The 22,768-nt window shown below is 39.2% G+C and overlaps 1 protein-coding gene across 3 annotated transcripts in view; it reads right to left on the bottom strand.

Moving 5' to 3' along the window:
• The window catches only part of LOC121957196 (growth arrest-specific protein 7), a 46,070-nt gene that overhangs the window by 5,949 nt on the left and 17,353 nt on the right, over nt 1-22,768 (bottom strand). For 2 of the 3 annotated variants that reach the window (XM_042505724.2, XM_088091182.1), the window contains 7 exons: nt 21,616-21,678; nt 14,383-14,472; nt 12,030-12,145; nt 8,595-8,669; nt 6,469-6,547; nt 4,288-4,419; nt 1,452-1,575 (listed from right to left, as the gene is read on the bottom strand). In XM_042505724.2, coding sequence (XP_042361658.1) covers nt 1,452-1,575; nt 4,288-4,419; nt 6,469-6,547; nt 8,595-8,669; nt 12,030-12,145; nt 14,383-14,472; nt 21,616-21,678 — 679 coding nt within the window. Of the gene's footprint in view, nt 1-1,451; nt 1,576-4,287; nt 4,420-6,468; nt 6,548-8,594; nt 8,670-12,029; nt 12,146-14,382; nt 14,473-21,615; nt 22,325-22,768 lie in introns of those variants that run through there. The other variant, XM_088091181.1, reaches the window with a different exon arrangement.

Raw genomic sequence — 22,768 nt, 5'->3', positions numbered from 1 at the left:
CAGCCAAATTCTGATTTTTCTTTATCCCCCCAAACTTAACCATGTATGTTTATGGCTGAAACCTCGGGACGTTTTTTCCTCTGTTCTATGTGCATTTAATGAGTGGGAGTGGCACACTTCCTATAAAAACAGAAATTTATTTTGAAACTTACTGCAAAAAAAAAAAAAAAAGCCATACTGGTGTATCATTAATAAGGTGAGTTTCTATGATCCCACTGAACTGTTTTTAAAATCACAACACAGGACATTTAACAATTTGGTATTAATTGATATTATTGATATTATAAAATAATGCAAATGATGTCCGGAGAAAAAACTGTTTACAAATTCATCTTATTTTTTTATTGTTATAGGGGGAAATATGATTTGAAAAGTTTTTGTAAATTTGGTGTACAAAAAGCTTCAAAAGAGATTAAAAGAAGATGCATTCCTTTCGTTGGGGTAAAACTGTGGAACAATGCTAATACGAATTTAAAAATGTGTAATTACAACAACACTATTTTTGAGGGTTACCAGTCTGAATAATTTCTTTTTATTCTTGGAGGGGTTGATTTCGTTTATACTGTTTATATTGTTTACACTATTTGTATAATGTGTTATGACAGTAAAAACACTACAACTACTAACATTACTACTACTATTATTACTACAAGACACAATGCATGTATGGAGCATGAATTGCACTTCATCCCTAAGCGTCCCCAGCTGATACTGGGGGGCTACCTTGAGCGTTATAGTTTGATGTGGGCAAGGGCAAGTGTGGATATTTGACGAATTGAGAGTGAGAATGTGTTGCCTGTGGATATTCACGTCTTTAAATGATGAATCACAGTGTTTTTAACTGTGGAGTATGAAGTATGGTTGTTGTCATGTGAAGTTCATTTGGTTTTACATTGTTTAATTGGCCTAAATCGAAGCTGCCAGGAAACCAGCAGAGACTCCACAGAACGTCACAGGCTCCAACCAACAATCAGTCCAGCACATAACTGTAAAACCATATATTTGTGGTTGCTTTTACATTTTTATACAGATTGACTAATTGCTGTGATGATTTTTCAAAACTTTATACAGAGCCTGGCTAAATGTCTTTATGCTAAGCTAAGCTAACTTGCTGCTAGCTGTAGCTTTGCACTTATTGAACAGACATGAGAGGGGTATCGATCTTTTCATCTAACTCGTGGCAAAAAAGCAAAGAAGATGTCTATTCCTAACTATTCCTTTAAGATATATCAAAAAAAAATGCAAAACCAGAATAAATAGGAATTTCTGATTCAGGTCAAACAAAATCAAGTAGATTATAGTTACCCGTAACTTTAGCTAAACGTGATGGTTACTTTTTGTTTGAGTTTTGTGTCTTAGTAAGATATTTGGTAATTGATAACAAATAAAGTTCAAATAGAGCAGAAATAAACTACTCCAAACATGGCTGCTGTGACTGTGTGACTCCTGACCTGCTTGTGTGGATTTCCGCCGGGCCTTCTTTATGTCTTCCTCCGTCTTGTTGCTGAGTTTGATCTCCAACTGCTGAGTCTTCACTTCCAGATCTTTCTGCCTGTCGGCCAGGGCTTTACGGGCCTGCGTCGCACACACACAAATTCACACACATCGAGCAGGACGTGTGAATGTAGACACAATGAGTCATTCGGCATAATCCTCAGATTTACTGTACCTACATCTATTGCAAGAGTCATTACGGCCTTTTCATGTCGACTACTGACATCCGCGCTCCGATCCTGGTCTCATCCTTTAATCTTTTCTTAATCCATATCATTAAGTCTTTCCTCTTATTGAGGCATCTCTCCGAAGGTCATGGTGTTACGGAGTTTGAAAGGAAAACATACAGTAACATACAGAGACAACAACAGAAAGAAAATGTGCGGGATGGAGTTGACATTAACCCACTGCTTAGGTAACCTAATGCAGTGGAGCAGGGATGAAGCCAAAAGTTTGTTTTTGGCTGAAAATAAATTTTAAAGCAGGGATAAAGTTCAGCTAAAGAAAGCAAATATTGGGTGAAAAATATGTCAAAGTTGGTTGCAGATGTGAAAACCGCACCAAACTGCATTCAACCCTGACAACAATTTAACCAGGTCTCATAAAACTAGATTTTCCGTGTTTAGATTTACAGAACAGCACCATTAAATAGATAATAGATAGAAAGGCAATGCGCACATGATCACGGCAAAACACCATTTGACAAAATGCAACACTGACTGTTCTCTAAACGTAGCTAACCTAGTGAATCATTCTCAGTATCTCAAAAGCTTTGAGGAAAGTATCTTTTTTTCATTCTTTGCAAAAAGTACACTTACCAACGTATAAAAGAAATGGATTAAAGTGTGTGGTTGTCTGCTTTAACTGAAGCTGTAATTGGTAGCATGTCTGGCTAACTAGCATACTATCTACAGTTGCAACCAAGCTTTATCGCCAAGGCTAAGCCTTAGCATATAAGGTTAACTAACTATAATAATTTTGGGGGTTTATGTAACACAAGAATTACTGCCTCATGGTTGCATGCCTCAATGAACCAGTCAAGTTGCTGTTATAGTTTACATCTACCCTCAGCAGCACAGAAGATCTATACAATCAGCACAGATTTAAAGTGGGCAACCAAGATTAGTGTCACCAATTCAGTGTCTGATCAAACATTTTCCCTTCTGTTCCTGAGATATGATGCTGATGGCCAAAAAAGTGATTTTTTTGCATAATATTATGTCACAGTGAAGCTGACCTTTGACCTTCTGGATAAAAAATGTCATCACTTTATTATTATATCCTATTAGACAATTGTGTGAAAGTTTGTCAAAATTAGCAGTTATGGCCAAGATCATGTTTTGTGAGGTCACATAACTTTGACCTTTGAGCACCAAATTCTAATCAGTTCATTCTTGAGTGCCAGTGGACATTTGTGCCAAATTTGAGAAAATTCCCCCCAGGCCATCTTGAGATATTGCATCCATGAAAACAACATAGAAACAAAGACACAGTGACCTTTGACTACTAATCAGTTTATCGTTGACGCTTTTACCAAATTTGAAGAAACTCCCTAAATGTGTTCTTGAGGTATTGCTTCTGTGAGAATGAAATGGACAAACAACCTGAAAAATATTATTTGAAAGTAAGAAGCAGTATGTAAAATAAGGCCAAACAGGGTGTCTTATCATACTTGTGACAATTTTTGCATGGAATATACACCTTTAGCCTCTGTCGGTCAGCATTTTACAGGCTTCTTCTTTTGAAAAAGAAAAAGCTGGAAACATCAAAAAGTCAGCTGCAGACCACAAACAAAGATTTGGCCTTCATCCTCAGTATGTGTGCATCACGTATGAAACGTCAAGTGCGTACGACATTTTAGTCGGGTCAGATGGAAAATTACTAAGCCAGCCACTGAGCCACATCTTAAAGCATCTCATGGAGCTAAATCAATTAGCTATCTGGCTACAGCTGATAAAATCAGCAGTTTCTATTTCAGGTTGCTGAATGTAAATGAGAAGTCTGCTTAGGTCTACCTGTCTGAAATCAAGGACCCATTGTTGCAAAAATTATCTGTAATTTCAATGGTAAATGTGTGACGTTATAAAACTGCACAGGCTATGTGCATTTGTGAAAACAAAGAGCAAACAGAAAATGACTAAAAAAGACTGACCTTTCTTGTGTGTGGGATCTCCACAATAAGTCTATTTTTTATGCATATTGAAAATATGTGCAGAAGAAAACCTGAATGAAAGCACTATATATTTTTCAAAAAACAAAAATATACGCATCTCATCATTACTGGTTAAGGTGGAAATGCTGGTGCATCAAAAAAGAAATGCAGAATTACATTCCTGCTTCCACTAGGCCTCCTATCTTGTTTGTGGTATTGTAGAAGTAATCTAGCTACATAATGCTGCTGCCCATTGCAACTTCCAGAAAAAATGCACACAAATAAAAAAAAACTAAGAGGATGTTTATGTGTGTGTATAGACAGAAATTCATTCATGAAATGATTTTAGCAGGTGGGAAAAAAGTGTTGCACCAATATGTACCAGGTGTAGGAGTTACTGAAGCTCTTCTTATTATTTAACTTTCTGATATAGACAAAAAAGTGTATTTTGTTTTGCAACCAGACTATTACTATTCGGGAATTTGCTTTTGGAAATGTGTGCCCTGTTTAGGAGAAATGTTGGCCAGGTAGAAATGATGAGCTACAGATTTAAGTATGTACAAATCTCTGCTATCTGGAAATGCACAGTGTGCTTTATCGGCCTGTATCTTAATAATCTACTGGCATGCCAGAGTCAGTACCTTCTCCACACTTGCGTAGCGACTTGCCAGCTGCTTCCTGAGGTCGGCGATGTGATGGTCATATTTTTTCAGGTCCTTCTTGAAGTTGTCGCCTCTGAATGTCAGCAAGGGTTTTTCTACCTCAGTGTGAAGCTGTGAAAACAAGTCATTCAGCTGTTGGTAATGTAATCATTCTTGTATCATGTGAAGATGGCAAATAAAAACCTCCTCTGTCCTACGAGATAAAATCTATTTTGTAGTGTTTTTTAGACTTCTGACTTTATGTATGATACTCTGGGTTTTATTCTGTTAGTGGTACACAACTGTGACTACATAACATCATCTATAGATCAATTTTTTTGTGATTTCTATAACATAAAATTTCTACTCAGACAAAAATAACAACTAGATACCGCCTTCTGGTTATATGCCACAATGTGGATGCTTCACACACATCTCTCCCCCGGCAGCACAGAATATCTACACAAATAGCAGTTTCAAGGTGGACGCCCAAGATTTGTGTCACCAATTCAGTATCTGACCAAATGTCTCCCCTTCTGTTCCTGAGGTATGGCGATAAATAACGGCCAGAAATGTGTTTTTGCATAATAGTATGATATCATAGTGAAGCTGGCCTTTGGGATATAAAATGCCTATTAAACATTTTGTGTTAAGTTTTGTCATAAAAAGCATATGAATTTTTGATGGCCTAAAACATGTTCTGTAAGGTCACTGTGACCTTTGACACTTGAATCTTATCAGTTCATTGTTGAGTCAACGTAGAAGTTTGTGACCAATTTCAAGAAATTCCCCTCAAGGCGTTCTTGAGATATAGCATTCATGAAAATGGGACGTACAACACAACAAAATTATGCCTCCAGCCTCAGCTACTTCCAACATCATCTACAACTATTACTGCTACTACTTCGACTACTTCGACTACTACTACTATTACTGTATACGTACTTAGAATAAGTGCTGACTGACAAATATGTTGTTTAGGTTTTACTTATACAATATACTCCTTGGCAAACCAATGACTTCATTTTATAATTTGATTAATGCTATGTCATTATTATTCATACCAACAGGTTTACCGAACATCTACCTTGTTTTTTTTTTTAAATCTTTTAGTTATGTGCCAATACCTTTCACTAAAATCAATACATCTCTTGACACAGCATATTTGATACCTTCTCTGGGCTTATTGCTGAATAAAGCCTGTTTTCTGTTCTGCAAAGTCACATTCATCACCATAAAAGGAGACTATCACACTTTTAAGCTCACTTTCTCATTTTCTCACCAAAACACTCGTCCAATAATATTTTCCGACACTTTAATAAACTGCAAAGTGCTTGTCAGCAGTGTCGGCTCTCCACACAGAGTACTAATCTATTCCAGATGCCGAAGCTGGAAGATATAGAAGAAATTTAGCTTATTAGAAAACGAGCCAGTGCTTCTGCAGGCTTGATAAGACTTCTCATTCCCTGCCTGACCGTGCATTACTTTCTCCTCACCCGTCTCATAATGAAGCACGGAGCATCGGAGCTCTGGTGGAGCAGAGAGGAGGCTGCATGGCCCTGGGTGGGGGCTCGTCAGAACACGAAACTAATTAATTAGACAACAGAGGGCTATGAAAGAGCTCAGAGGCAGCCTGCGCGTTATTTAAGGCTGCGTCTGAGGCCAGTGTGCCGTTTCTGCATCGCTGGTAATCGGACCGCGGACAGGTCATTTTCTTTGGTCAGCGCTGACAAGGTTGAGGTAAACATGCCCCGTCACCTCAGGATGTGGTCAGATCAAGTATCCATTACTTCAGTTGATTGAGAACATTACACACTTGACCTGAAGGGCCAGAAAACTGCACAACAAAAGCATCCACACAAGGATGAGAGTAGCCTCTAAAATGTCTGGAATTTAAAGAAAGCTATAAATGTCAATCTGTTACTTTTTATTATTATTTCTTTATTTGACCATTAATGGAAAAGCCAGAGAACGTGTGACAGAGAAAAGCAGCAATTTAAGAATCTAAAATCTAAAATTTCGGATTAATTTTTACTTTAAAAATGACTGACATGGTTAATCCATTATCAAAATCATTGCAGACTCGTATATGTTTCAATAAATGAATCAATGGTTTTCAAATCCACATGAGATATCACCATAAATGCAGTCATTTCCAACAGTGTCCTCAGCAGATGTTACCTTGTTGGAGAACTTCAGATGAACTTCAGCCTCATCATGAAGACTCTTCTTGAGTTGAGTCCAGGCTTCTCCGAGAGTCCTGAAAAAACACTGATGTCAGATAAATCGAACACTGAATCACCTTTGTGAGGTCACTAGAGAAAGCACTCACAAACACTGAACAATTCTCCCAAGCTAAAAATGTTAACTACGTTCAGAACGTAGGAAAATACCACTAAGTGGAGGAGCTAGTCATCATGACCAGGGGAGTGTAATCTGTAACTCCACAAAATAACATGGTCGTCAACATCGTTTATGCTGAAATGCTAACTCTTGGAGGTAATGCTTAGTTACTGCTGTATGTAGCTAGTTAGCCAGACATGCTAACTACTCCAGTTTATGGAAGAACAGACAATCAGACTCCCAAAAAGTGCACCAGACTCTGAAGCGCATTTGACATAGTGGCCAAACTGTGTAACTACATCTGCTGGGTCCATCACATGATGCCATTCGGCCCATAAAGACTTTTATTTGTGGCGTTACATAGGTAAAGAGATGTCTGTGTCAAAATCCTGGCAAAGTGACTCATTTTACTATTAGAATGCAACCCGTTCAGTCCAATAACATTTACAAAGTCTTGAAAAGGCACATGATAAAATTATTTGAACCCTATCTAATTTGGCTAAAGGCTAAAACTAAAGTTGCCGGCTCAGCTGGCAGAAATTAGCCATGACGTCTGTAGTGTGCTTGAGCTATGAGCCCAATGATGTGAAGGATTGTTTTAGGTAATTTTACACCCGAAATGTCGAACTCTTTTTCATCATGTGCCATTGAGCAACTTCAACAGCACCCTGACTCAAAAGCTGTATCCAGTTCTCTTTGACCATCACTGAATTTTTGTATACCCCATGTATTCTGAAAGGCTGCGATCATGTGACAAGTTTGGGGTGATGGATGAGTCACAAAACGTGGCACTTTTCCACGGAGAGCGCAATACAGAAACGTGGACTCTGAGTCATTTTAAGGTATGTCATCATGTTTCTTTTCCTACACCTAACTTATGCACCTTTATGATGTATACATGACTTGTAAGTATGTAATGTCATTTGTGGGTCATAAATTTGTAGGATATTGTACAAACCATTGTACGTGGCTACAATGGACAAACTAACTGTAATCTTACACAAAAGTATAACAAGTATAGCCATTGTTTCTATGGGTTATTTTAATCCATTTAATGGTACAAGTACAAGTTTAGGTACTTGCATTTCAATTTACTGTCACTTTATGTTTTTAATCCTTTGCATTTTACTGGGAAATATAGTACTTTTTAGACTTTACAGTCTAAACCAAAAGACTGAAAGACAGTGTATAAGCAAACTTTAAACTTGAGATTGATAAAAAGTTTCTTACACAGTAATGTATCAAAAATCCAATTATATGCAGTATATGTATGTGAATTTAAAAAGCATACCAATTTAGTACTTTCAGTTGATAAATATTTGAACTACTTGAATATTGAATAATATTTGAACAATAATTTATCATTGTTGTCACCAACATAATTGTTGACTTCTCAAACAAACATGAGCGGCCAGACAATCAAGTTGTAAACAAGCTGGCAGTTTTGCTGGATTAGTAGTCAGGCTGTAAACTTTGATGGATGTTTACAACGCACTGTTCGGGTTGTAATTTACTGTTCGCCTTCATTTCCTCCCTCAGATAAAATTTCATTTATATGTTAGCTTGTTTACACAATTTCTAACTGTCTGACCCTGCAAACTTGATGTCTGAACTCCAGCTTGTGTCTCCATTAGATTAATTTTTATGGTCCAAACAAATATACTTGGTAATACTGGAATTTCCGAAGCTGGAAGGAAACCAAGATCCTCTGTTTCTCAAGCCAAGCTTTTTCTGTCTAGTGATCTTGAGATCTGCTCAGAGATTTCGGTGTGATCTTACTGACAGACAAAACAAGCACTCTTTGATGATAGTAACACGGTGCATGAACACACAAAGTAGTGTGGGAATAAGTCTATTTTAAAAAATGCTATTTATAGACACAGTTCTGTAATTACTAAACCTATACACTGTTGTTCAGAGGAAGCTTTCAAGCTGCACACAGCGTCTGTTTACTCTGCACTCACCCTTCTTCCTGTGCTGCCAGGGGGCTCAGAGACAGCTTGGAGAGGTTCTTGGCATATTCTTCTTCAATCTTTATCCTGAAACGCAAAGAACCAAGATGTAAAAACCCGAGCAGCCTGGCTCAAGGGAGGACAGAAACTGCTTTGGTGAGGTGTTCAAAATACTTAAACAGATCATTTCGGGGGTGCGCTGCAGCACAACGACAGAAACTTCGACTACAATTTGGTGCAAAGCCTGAAATCCAGCCTTGACCCGGGTGCATCAATAATCTCATTGTACCTCTGAGAAACTCTTCAGCAGTATTGTACAGAACAGCACATTTTCAGAGCTGTTCTGAATGGCCCTCGGGGCAAATATGAGCACATCTCATTTCCATCTCTCAAATGGAGATGGAAATGAGATGTGCTCATATTTGCCCCAAGGGCCATTCAGCCAGAGTAGCCATGTTTGTGCCCTTTGTGACATTCACTTCCTGCACCGCTCTCACATCTACCATCCACACCTGAGTAAATCTGCCACCTAAAGAAGGTCACAATGCGCGTTCTTTGACTTAATGTTCGGATACTCAGCGGTGCCGAGCGACACTGCGAAACACGGAAAGGTCATCGCTGTGTAGAAATCTGACTGGAGGATTTCTGGAACCGATGGCCTCTTGAAGCAAAGTTTATTCAGAAACAAAATCCTCATTAGCTTCCCACGACTCGGACCAAGATGTGAATAGAGCTATTGTGCAGTTCGGTTGAGCTAATTATATAGAGAGGCGTGAGATCGGATGTAAAAGTTTTAACCAAACCTATTTATTCACGTTGTTTTTTTGACATCCTGTTTCAGACTCAGTGGGATCTATGTGATCTATGCATTTCTTGTATGCTCAGTTAAGATAAAGCCCCTTTAATTACTGAGTGCAAGACTTCAATTCAACTCTCAGCTGTAAGCTAAGAGCTTGGAACCCTACAGATCCTTTATAAATTCAACTTTAAGATCATTTCATGTTTGTACAGCACAATAAAAATTTTTTTCATCATGTTCATACATTACTATATACACAATATTTGGGTGTTGTTATGTCTTAATAAAAATGGTTCAATTATCATTTTCATGGTCTTGTTACAGGATGCACGGCCATGTAGAGGCAGAAAAATGTCTTGTTAAAATCTATCAAAAAGTGCCACTTGGATTTTAGTTTTTTTTGGTCCTAAATAAACATTTTCATACATTTTGTAAGTCTGAACCTTTGTGGTTTATGTGTTTAAAATGTGATATGTATCTGTGTAGAAAATATACAGATACTTAACTTTTGTAAAATCAGTAATACCATTTTCTGACCAATAATAATTATATCAAAATTAGGCATCAAGAGGTTGTTTTCACTTCCTGCAACATATGCAATGCAACGTACTGTTCTGTTCAGAGGAATGAAATCATGGAATAGTTTGTCATCTGGCATTACACATGTAATAAATACAGCGTTTTTTAAAACAAGTTTGAAGAAATACCTGATGGCACAGAACACCTGCCCATCTCAACATGTTCTGTTAACATGTATTGTATTTTGTTTTGCTGATTATTGTTGTTTTGTAGTGTTCCTGTTTTCTTGTTGTCCTTAGTTCCTGTTTGCCTTGGATTTTAAAGTATACCTTTGTTTTGTTATATTTATTTTTAATGTTTACTTGTGTGGATCCCAGGAAGAGTCACTGCTACCATGGAAGTCGCTAATAGGGATCCAAACAAATAAATAAAATTTACTTGACAGATTTTTGGGTAGCTAAATATCTGAAAAGATAACATGTTAAGTGTTATTACTATAATGGCCTGCAGTGTTTCTTGATTCATGCAACATTCAATTTCCCCCAGAAAATGAATGAAGCCAAAAGTATCTGTAAGTTCCTATTCTGCCACCCCAAGGACAAAAAAACACTGATAGTGATAACACAGAGATAAAACTCTGACAGCTCTATTGCACACTAAGAAGGTGCATTAATGGATTTTTCTGACCATGATGAACAATGTAGCTGTGCTGAATATTTATTAGAATTGACTAAACACAACGCAAATCCATTAAAAAAGAAAGAGGCTACAGATTTTGTTACCGTTAGTAAATTGCAACAAAAGATCAAAAGAACAATGTGTCGGTTCGTCTCATACAAAATATAAATCCACAAAAGAAAAAAAAAACGTGTTTAAGAGAAACAGAGAATATCACCAGACTTATATTATAAGCGAAGGTCACTGACAAATGTATTGGCTCACTGAATTTCTGAGGTTAAACTTTTTTATAATAGCTGAGCTTGTTTAATGTAACCAACTTCTACGCGAAAGCCTAGCCCATATGTAGACAGGTATTTTCAAAATGTAGTTTTTTTCAAAGCGTTTTGGCCTTTTGTCCAAATGCAGACTGTGTTTCAGGTAACTGAAAGTGGATCTTTTGAAAAAAATAAGCCCAGGATGAAGATTTTCAGAAACTCTGTATTCAGAGTTTATGTGTAGTCTGGGAAAGAGTTTTAGTTTGTGACATCAGTGTGCACTGTTATCTCCTTTGTGCAACGTTACAAATGAGGCATTCATACAATGGCGGACAGAACCAATATAGCGCTGGCTCTAACCTGCTAAAAGGACTTTTTTACATGTCTACACAAGCACGTACAGTTACTCTTCAACTATACTGAGGAACAGAGTTGTCAGAACGTGCTACTAAGTGCCACTGCAGCCACCGGTAACAGCTGTTCTTCAGGTTTCTGATTGGTCAACATGGCTTTATGAGGAGGATGTGTGTTTCATGCATCTCGTTACTGAACACAGTGCACACGGTCCCCTGCAATCTTCTAGTGGTTCATACCGACTGCGGTCAAAGCTGTCAGTGGTTTTTTTTTCTATTTTCAAAGCACAGTGAAACTTGAAATCAGTGAAAATGCACCTCCGGGTCCTGAAGCTTGGCAGGCCAATCACTGCAACACAGTCTATGTGACCCTTTCTGCATTGTTATAAAGTCTTGGAGGTGTGCAGCTTGGGGTTCAGACCCTCTGTACACCGACCGCTCACAGTGGCTCCATGCGCACTTGCGAAATTTTGCTGTCTGCATCGTGCCGAAGTGGCAAGAAGCATGAAACATGTTTCAGGGTTTTATCACTGCCTGATGGCTTGGAATGCTGTTGACAGTGCTTCAATTGAATTTTTTTGCATTTTTATTTGAAAAGAGATCTTTTATAACTGTGTGGACAGATATTTTTGAGAAAGGAGGAGGAAAAACCCCATTTCCAAAAATACCCGTGTACATGTGACCTAATAAAAGCTTCTCTGGCTCCTCCAATGGAAATATTTCTGCCTCCAGAGACTCTGTGTCTGACACTCTGATTTATTAATTAATTGAAGCTGCTGTCAACAAAACTGCGCTCTCCGTTTTGTTGTTATAACAGTATGATGTGAAACGAAGCTGTTACCTCTCGTGGATGAATTCAGCCATTTCTTTCTGCATCTGTTTGCCCTTCAGCTGCTTCTGCAGAAGGACCTCGAAGCCCGCCACTGAGGTGGTCCCCTGGGGGTCTTTTTTGTCGGTCTGAGAGGGAGGAGAAGAAGGAGAGCATCATTCAAAAACAGCAGTTTAGCAATAAACAAGCACAGCTACAGCTACAGCTGCTACAGCGAGTTCACGGACAAAGCGTCCAGTAACACCTCTTTGTTGTTTATGTTTGAGAGTGTGTAGGGGTTTGTGAGAATGAGCTCTGAATGTGTGACTCACACTTGTATGTCAAGGAGGACATGCGTTGGTGTGTGTGCGTCAATCACTCCTGCGTGGATGTGTAGTATGTGTGTGTTTCGGAGGGTGCGAGGATGTGCAGCACTTTGTCTTGTTTGCGACAGGCCTGATGTTGAACAGAGGTGTCAGATTTATTTCACACAGCAGGTCTGAGCAGCAGGTCAGTGGATGCACAAAACATCACGGGCAGCAATAACATGACAGGCTGCAAACAAGGAGCCAAACAGCAATAATGGAGGAGGAAACAGGCATCGGATTTCAGTCAATTACGCAGGCTGAAGGGTTTTTCAATACAAATCTCATTTAGGATGGAAATGTATGGAAACTGAAAATTACAGCGGCCACTGGGGAGACATCTGAAGCTGGATGATCACTGTGTTTATAGAGAAGCTGAGCAATCAGTCTTCACTTGTAGTCCTTGGACAATGAAAGCCCATCGTACCTTTTGTTAAACGAGAAGGAGAACGGATCTATTTGCTTTATATTCAAACAGCCATTTTTAGTTGCATCAATTGATGTAAGCATGAGACGCTTTTCACTGCACTATACATTTACGAGCAAAGATTTACTTGAAAAGGTTGACAGGGTTGATAAGTGTTGACAAGAACCTTCTGGAGCCTCTCAGCTGGGTGTGTCGTTGGCCCAAACACATACAAAGTGCCTGATAACGGAGAAAACCAGAACGTCTTTGATTCCTTATTTGGAAATATTGCCTTACAGCTCGGTTAAAAATGATTTGGGTGCTACAAGGTCAAGTTGAGGCATAGCAACATGACAGTTTCAGCTGGATCTCTGAGGCTGATAGCAAAATCAATAATTAAATCTTTAAATTGAACATTTTTGCTAGGTCACCCTTAAATTTGTCTTTACTTTTTATTTTAATTGACCGATACGCGCTAAGCAGGGAACTGAAAAATTCACTTGTCAGTGCTCTCTGTTTTAGTTTCTGAAGTAGCTCCAACATATATTAGGCATTTCTGCACTGCGGCATCTTGCAAATTGTTGATATCGGTTGAGCTTATTGTGTTACAAAATAGCACTCAACTCAGACTGTAACAAGTAATGAAACGCTTTAGTTTTGCAACTGAAGTAATAACAACAACAAAGATCTCCCATGCATTACAGTTTCTTTTGTGTATGCACCCATTGCTAAAGCTTGGTGGGTATCTTTGTATTAGTGTAGTGGAGGGTATCAAATGCTGCAGGTGTGTCAGCGAGTGAGACGGCAGGGAGGACAGCCTTCATGTCTGTGAGGTATTCACATTGAATTTGCTGGTGTACAAGACAGAATGTCACGATGAAATGTAAATGCGATGCAAATAATAGTAGAGTCCCGTGCTCTTAAGACAATATAACCAACATGTGCAATCGATCACAAAGGGGTGTTTACTTCTGGTAACGCAAAAGTGCTCTAAAGAGACACTTTTTTTTGGTAGATAATGCTGTTACATGACAACTTACTTTATATTGGTGGTAATCTTGTAATGTAACTTTTAAAACAAATATTACCCAAACAAATGTTACCCAACACTGATTGGTTTTCACTTCTGTGGATACTGACAAACGGTGGAATGTAAGTAAGTAAAATGTAAAATGGAGATGATTTCATATTAACTTGGTTTTCAGAGGACAGTGACTCTACACCCTGTTCTTACTGGTTTTATCAGGCCTCTATATGAGGTTGGCACTCATCATCATCAATTAGGGTTGCAGCGTTATCATAACGGATAATCTCACCTTTATTTTAGCTATTATGAAAAAAACCTTTTCCATGAAAATTTAAGGTTTTAAGTTTCCATTACAGTAAAATAACATTTGTTCAACCACAAAAACAAACAAACAAAACAAAAAACGCTTGTTTACATTCATTTTAGGGTCACTGTAGATGGTAATATTAATGATGATTCTGTAATATCAGGATAAAATGAAACCACAATATTTTCTGAGACAATTATCATACTGTGAAAATCTCATACTGTTGTGTTTGTGTATTCCAAAAGATATTTCTACTGTAGTTCATGTATTTTAGAACTCACCCAGAAGTAATCGCAGTAGCTCCATTCATTTGGCTTTAGGAGCTGTTGCTCCGGACCTTCACCAGGCAGAGGGAAAGTCACACAGTTGATCTGACGCAAACAGAGAAGAAATATAGAGATGATTTACAGCAATGTGCAAAAAGAGTCACGAAATCTGTGAGAACTCAGAAGAGGACATGTGGAGTGGAGTTAAAAAGATAATTTCAAAGGAGCATTTTATCAGGCTTATGGTTTCATTTGGATCATGCAGATGGGAGAAAAAAAAAGGTCAGACGTGAGTAAACATACAAATGTTGGCCATCCAGAAGGTGACCCACGAGCCTTCAGGGGTAGAGAGGGACAACTCTGTCCACTCCAAAAACCCCACAGAGGATCATTTTGAACTATAATTTGAACAAACAAACTTAATACACTAGAGAATATGTTGTTTTGCAGATAAACACACCCGGCACTCAGCCTGAATACAGACTCCATGGTCCACAGCGTCTTCAATTACTCTTGGGGGCTGCAATTATGTAATGTTCACCATCTGTGAGCCCTCCCTCCTGGCACTGCAAGATACCCTCTGTGCCATGTCAACCACTGCTCCAAACTACATGGGCATCCAGACAGGATGCTTCATCCACAAACATACAAAAACACACTGAGTCACAGTGTTTACTGCATGAGCTCACCGCTGTACTGCTGTCACACAGACTGAAGAAAAGCATGCAGCGTTTACCAGCTGGCTCAAATGAACTGCTTCATTCTTTTAACTTTACAATAAAAAAGGTGCGACAGGAATAATTTGAATCGTTTGAAAAAACATGGTGAAAGTTAAATGCACACAGAGCGTTTATATTTACCAGCTTGTGTTGAGTGTATTGCTTTAAAAAGAACACTGAAGGGAAGCAAGAGGCTGAAGATGCGAGAGACAGGATTGGTGTACTGGAGGACTTTTTTCCATATGCAGTAATTTCAAAAAGAGACACAAACTTACTTGCATTACGTAAATTTAAGCTGTATGGTCCAATATTATGATGACATGTCTCCTTATTAGCGTTGCAGCAATATACTGGTTTTAGGGTATATTGTTATATAAAAGTTGACGATTATCATAAATAAATGAAATAAATAAATAAAAATACACCCGGAGAGAGAATCTCACCGTGGAGTTATTTTCAAAAGGGAGACTTTTTACATATAAATAAAAACAAAAAAATTGTTTCGGCCAGAACTCATGGTTTTCATTTTTATTCCTTTAAGAGTCATTCTGACTAAAACCGTGATACTTTAAAACTGCAAAACTTTCTAAGACACACCGTAAAAATCTCATACCATTGCAACCCGACTACTTATATAGTTAATACATACACTAAATCTTTTTAACAAACTGTTATTTATTTACACTTCCAGCAGTTACAGAGCAACATTATCACTCATTTTGAGTCATGTTTGTGTGTATCTGATAAATGTAAGTTCACTCACTTTTGGCTCTGTTTTGGTCTCCACCAACTCCTGAGGGAAATATCTGGCTCTTTAGCTGCTAAATGCTCCACTACGTTCACCAGCTAGTCTCTAATTGTGTCTTTTTGCTGTCTGCTGCTGAGCAGGTGGTGGCTTTTTTTAACTTTTTCTCTGAAAACAACACTATTAGAGCAGTGAGAGTGAACCACAACAGTAAAGTTGTGGGCAGAGCAGCTAAACAATGAGGTGAAACTCACTATGAAGCTCAGTTGGCAGAGGGGAGCTGCAGATTTGGATGATTGTTTTCTGGTCCCTCACTATTGACCTGTTTCACATTGTGTCATTGTCATTTGATAAATTGTGATTATAAAAATTGCCATTATAGCTACTTTAAGAGCAGCAAATCAAGCTGTAAACACAATATTGACATACAGTGTTATAGCCTTATCAAGTTGGCTACAGTAGCCTATTTACATCCAGCAGACATGGAGCAACATTATTATTCATCCCACTATCGTCTCTGTATTTACATCCTTATCTGATCAATATTTACTCTCTTTTACAGTCACCCACTTTGTGTGTTGGTTGTTTGGTGCTTGGTAGGAAGTGAACGGTGCAAACAGAGCTTTTTTTGATAAAAGTGATTGAACTCAACCAATCAATGTGTTGCTGGAGAACCAAAACAAAAAGCTGAAATAGGCAAAACGCCGTGTGGAGCTGCAAAGTTTGTAATAATTCTCTTAACAGACCTACAAACTGAAGACTAGTGAAAAATGTGTCTAAAAAAAAATTAATTAAAAATCAGGTAGGAGGGTCAGGGGGCATTCAATTTAGTGATTTTAATTTACAAATGAAGCCTTTTGGTGTGTTTTGAGTTTGAAATACAAGAAAACAATATCTTGCTTTGTTTTGTCTAACAACGGGCAAGATAGGCCACAAAATAGTGAGAAAGTATTAGCATAAAAAAATCTTAGAGTACCAAAAATAAGGATACACACTAATTTTGGCACATCATCAGTACTGACAGATATTTGCTTTAAAATGAATTATCAGAATCAGCCAACATGCTGATCTCTGCCAACATCACAAACCATTTCTTTCATTGACAAAACATGTACAAAAAACATCAATCCTTAGTTGAGGTATTTTTCTAATTTTGCACAATGAATGAATATTACTTACACTTAAAAGCATTGTATTCCATGTCTCCATTTGCTGGTGTGAAATCACATTAAGGGTATTAATAAGAAGATGGTAATTCCACTACAGGAGAGACTTGCAAGTAACAGTTAATCAAACTTGACTCTAGGGCTGGGAAATATGAGGAAGATCATAAATCTAAATATTTTTACCATGTACCTCGATATTGCTATTGTAATGATAATTTAGAGTTGATTATTGGTGCTTTTGAAAAATATTTAGACAATAAGAGTTTTGATTTAAAAAAAAAAAAACCCTTAGTAATTTGGATATAATGACTACCTGGGTGAAGGCAAATAATAGAACAGCTAAAAGGAGGTCTGGTAAGTTCAGAAACGTACAGCACTTTACTGTAACGCAGCCTTAATAACCCGGAAAAGGCAACACAATATCCAGAATCTAAAATGACATCTAGTTTCATATTACAATATCAAATGATATTGATATATTGCTACGCCCAATTGTCCATACATGGAATGTACCAAGTTCAGTCAAGTCTGAATGAAAATTGCAGGTGGAGAGTTAAAAAACTTACTTAAATCCAAAATTGGGGGGAAAAGAAAGAAATAAGACGACATACAGTCACGATATCAATATAATATAGATAGACAGCGCTGTACTTGACTCATTGCAAACTCTTGCATGTCATTGACAGTCATTCCTACATAATTCAGTCAAGCCTATGCAAATAAAGTGCTGCACTTCAGCCTCCAAACATAACAAGAGTAGTAATGCACAATGATGTTCGCCACAAAAATAAGACCTTGACACACTCGCCACGTCGATGGTAGATGTGTATGTAAGCAGATGTCATGTAGCTACTACACTATTGACTGGACAATCAAATAAGGTCGCTGCTAACTTCGTGTGGCAGCAAAGAGGATCTAATAGCAAATACAGAGAATGCACAATCATCAAAAGGTAAAAAGTCAGGCGTCTTAAAGCTTTGCGACTTTCTCTCTCTCTCTCTCTCTCTCACACACTCACACACGCACACGCACAAGCATACACGCATACACACACACACACACACCTAATATCCATTTAACATTGGCCCCTGAGATTCTTGTTGCTGTTGCAGCCTCACTGTGTGATTCACAATGATGAGCTGAGTGTAGTTTTGCATAAAACTCTGCAGGTTTACAAATACTGAACTTGAAAAAGCTGAACTACCAATAAACACTCCGCTCTGACCTCTTTATTCTCTGCACTGCCACCGCAGCACTTGATCTGAACAGCTTCCAATAAACAACTTCAAAAACAGATGAGTAATACTCTTTCTCCGTTATATAATCAGTATAAAATCCAGAGGAAATACAGGAATGGCTTCTTGCCAAACGAGCATACCCATACGGCAGAAAACATGCATAAGCAAGAGACACATTAACTCACAGTAACACTTCACGATCTAAAGGAACAACAGTGTGATTTACTCCGTGTGCCGACCAGTCACTTTGTTCATTTTCTGCCTCAGAGATCATACTGATTGTCATGGGCACCAGATTTTCCATTACATTGGCTCCACATCTATCATGACTGTTGTTTATCTGCCTCTCACATCCAGCAGAAAATGAGACCATTTATCTAAAGGAAGCCTGTCTGGCTAACTTACCTTCCCTTTATGGCTGCTTAGTGAGGTGCTCCGGGGTTCGGGGATAAAATATTAATATAGATTGTCTTTATTACACGGCCTGTAATAAATCCTTCTGAGGGATCTCAAGTTCAGCTGTTGGGGTGTCTCAGCGGGCTGTATTTATATGTATCCTTGAATGTTACAGTTTAGCACAAAACAAAGCTGCAAGCAACAAATAAGAGTGCAGATCTGTTGACTGAATAGGGACATTTTGTCCTCACACAGCATTCATAAACATTTGCTCTCACGAGGGTTTTGTATCCAGGCTACAGGCTATGGTTGTTTCATTGCACATTTTAATGTTTATACTCATTTATCTATTTATTTTCTTTGCTGAAAACATTAAAAAAAAAAAAAACATGACACAGTGGAAGAAGAAAAGGCCCACGAGAGATGTAAAAAATAAATTGGTTGGCTGTTGAACAAACTCTCTAGCATCCATCTCCGAGCAGAATATTTCAACAAATGTGACTGTGGGATGCTCTGCTGCTGTTGCTAAGCGACAAATTACTTTTGCTGTAAAAGACCACCCCCCCATATCCACACACACACACACACACACACACACACACACACACATCTTCACATAACGAAACAAATCTCTCTATTCTCCCTCTATTCTATCTTCTTCAATGACCAATCAAAAAAGCCGCCTCTGAGCCCCGTCAGCGAGGCCAGATGACACTCTTAACGAGCTGTTGTTCCCCTGAGTGCCGACGCCAGAGCATAAGCAGCATAGCAACAAGTCAAACTGCACACACGTGATTGAATGTTTAATAAGCTGAAAAAACATCCAAATGCATTTGTTCTGATTGGTCACATTCTCTGAAGGTGAAAACAAGGTTACAGTGCCTGCTGCTATCTGATGTGTTAAAGCCTCGGCGTCCTGCGAGGGTCCATTTTGCCAACAGTCATGGATGTGTGCGTCTCCATGACAACTGTGGAGGGTTGTGTAATGCGAGGTGCACCGTGGCGAACAAAAAGACACCTTTGTGGATTGACGTCATCCAGCCCCATTGCTACAGTTTCAGTTGTTACCACCTGTGTTTTATATTTATTTTGACCCTCTGGAACCCAGATCCACATTGGTTTTCGTGTGCTGTGTTCAGATGCCTGACACAAGCATTTAAACCTTTAAAGCCTGAACAAACTGGTTATATTTTTCTTGGAAACATGGGAATAAATGGCCATGAACAACTTAAAAAGAAATGTCCCTCAAATTGCAATAAATTGGTAAGAGGTGACAGGAAATTATCAAAACAATTAGCTTTAAATAACAGAAGAATGTCCATTAGCCTAAATTTATCATTCTTATAATTATATATTCACAGACATAAAACTAAAAAAAAAAAGCAGAAAAAAACTAAAACAAGCAAAAGAGCCGGAAAAAATGCAAACAAGAGTATATATATATATATATATATATATATATATATATATATATATATATATAACCTCCATTTCAAATGTAATTTTTGTTTTGCTTCTTTCAGGTCATTCGCGCTTTTTTTGCTTATTTTCAGGTAATTTTCTACTGACATTTAAATAATTTTTTCTATTTTTTATTTTTTTAACAATTCTTGGTAAGCCTCTTGTTTTTAAAAGGAATCCAGCTAATTTGCACAGGTTTCAAAGGGTTAACCAGCTGCTGCAGAGATATTTCATATTCATGCATGATTTTTGTTTACACCGCTGCAGTGTGCACTGAATATTTTCTTCTATTTACCAGCTGTAGTTTCAAAAATGAACACTTCTCTGCAATCCAGTTTATTGGGAACTCATCAAAAAACGAAATTGTTTTTAAAAGACAGAAAAATGCTCTCATGCCTCAGCTCTACATGAGAATTTGATTCATGAACAAGGAGTCAACAATAGATCCGTGAGCGAGAAAAGGCCCTGCAAAGAGAGTGGGAGAATCTTTTTTTAAACTGTATGTCTTCAGTGAATCTCTGAATGGCTCCCCCCTCCCAGTCCCTCCTCTCCTCCTATGCCAATGTTTTCCATTTCAGCACCCATTAATCAGTGCTGTTGCTTTTGTCACCATGGAAACTGGACTTGCTGCATTTCACGCAGGTCTGGTTGGGGTTTTTCACAATAGCCAGACTGACGGCTCCTGTGGCTGCAGCAGGTCAGCGAAGCCCACCAAGCGCAACATCAGACCCTTGCGAGACACAAAACCATCTCTGTCTGTCTTCACCATCACCACCACACGGTTGCTGCCTCACCCCCCACCTCACAGTCAACATTATAACAGATTACATAACCACAGTTTCTGTCTGAGCATCTTAACACAAAGACACTGTCAATACTTGGTGAAGACATTTGATTTCTCCTGTGTTTTGTCATGAGTTTCCTCACAGATTGATTCGGGGGACTTTGCAGCTTAAAAAATCAAAGGGGGGAGTTCCTCGTAGTCTGGCGCACAAAGTGTTCACTTCCCAAATGCTGCTGTGTGACCTGCACTGCCCTGCAGATATATGTGGATCCCTTTGAGGGGGGGGGGGACAAGTGTGTGTGTGTGTGTGGGGGGGGCAGTATCAAACTGAGCAACAAAAACACTCTTTATCTGTCAGACAGAAGCGGTTCTAAAAATACCAACCAGATCAGCTCACTCACTGTTTCAATATGGTGCAAATAGTGTGGTGGAAAAACACTCTGCAGCGTCTTGAGCGCCTTAATTTATTGCTGACAGCCATTAAATCAATATTATGGATCGAGGCCAGTCAGTCAGAGATGAGTACGAGACTCATGGATAGCTTTTTCATTCACACTAACGTGGCTTCCAATATTCAGGGAACCCCATGTTGCTCCACCAGAACCCATCATGTATTATGAGTTTGATGTCAACAGATAGATGGTAAAAAGTGTTTCTGCAACATGAGGAGATGCAGAGGATGAAGATGGAGAGAGCAGAGGAGGATGAAGAAGGATAGGAGAAGGTTTAAGTTACTCACTGTGATCTTGGTCTCCTTGACCTCCTTGGTCTGCCTCTTGGCCGGCGAAACAGAGCCCGGGGGCTGCGGGGCGAGACAGGAGGGATCGTCAAAACTCTCCTCAGTGTCAAAGCTGGCTTCCATCATCATCCCTCTCACCTCCTCCTGCTTCTCTATTCTGGGAAAGCCTCACTCTCTCCTCTCTCTCTCTCTCGCTTTCCCTCCACGCACCGAGGCTGCCTTCAGTCTCACAAGCTACAGAGTGAGTGGAGAGGAGTCGCGTCGCAAAAGGGGGGAGGGGAGAGGAGGGGGGGTAGCGATGGGAAGGTAGCGTTAGGGGTGCGGAGGGGGGGTTCTAAGGGTGGCGTGGTGAAGTCTAGCCTCCGGTTAAGCTGCTGTCACACGAGTTTTAAGGTTGAAGGCTGTGAGGAGATGGATGCTGCCTGCGAGGGGCTCTCCGTCCCCTCCACCCCCATCAAACCTCACCTCCACCTCTCACCCAACAATGCCCATGCAGAGAGGGAGAGAGAGAAACACCACAAGGCAGCTCGTGGATGGAGATGCTTGAGCGAGGTTGTGGAGAAAAGAAAAAAAAGGCAATAGTAAGAAGAGGAGGAAGAAGAGGAGGGGGATTTATTTACATGATCCCTGGCACACCTCCCTCCCCAGAGAGGCAGATAGTGTAGGAGGAGGGAGCAGCGGAGGGAGCAGCAGTGGTGGTGGCGGCAGCGGCGGTGGGGGTTGGTTTGATGGAAATGGCTGAATGATGATCTTTAAAAGACTAATTACGATTGGGAGGGAAACTGAAAGAGAGGGGAGGAGAGAGAGAGCAGGAGGGAAAACAGGCAGCCAATGAAACGCAGCCTCTTGGTGTGTGTTTATGTGATGGAAAAAATGTGTGTTTAAGATCCAAGGGGTTATAAAAGTGAGCTAAGGAGGCAAAATCAGGAACTGTGTGTCAATGTAAAACACAACAACTGAAATATTTGTGTATTTGTCTGCCAAGTGCGACACTCATGTTTACAGTAAGTATGTGCGTACATCGTTATCATCTCTCTCTATGACAGCGCTTCACCCGAGGCATCAAACACAAGCTGTGCGCAGAGCGGAGCGACTATGACGGCACACGTGATCACCGCAGCGCTCACACCTTCTCACAACATCCGCCTGGTCC

This window comes from Plectropomus leopardus, chromosome 18, assembly GCF_026936395.1.
Source record: "Plectropomus leopardus strain MGB_pleo_1.0 chromosome 18, ASM2693639v1, whole genome shotgun sequence".
NCBI classification, from domain to species: domain Eukaryota; kingdom Metazoa; phylum Chordata; class Actinopteri; order Perciformes; family Serranidae; genus Plectropomus; species Plectropomus leopardus.
The sequence above is the reverse complement of the archived record's forward strand: the minus strand, read 5'-3'. Positions and strand labels throughout refer to the sequence as shown.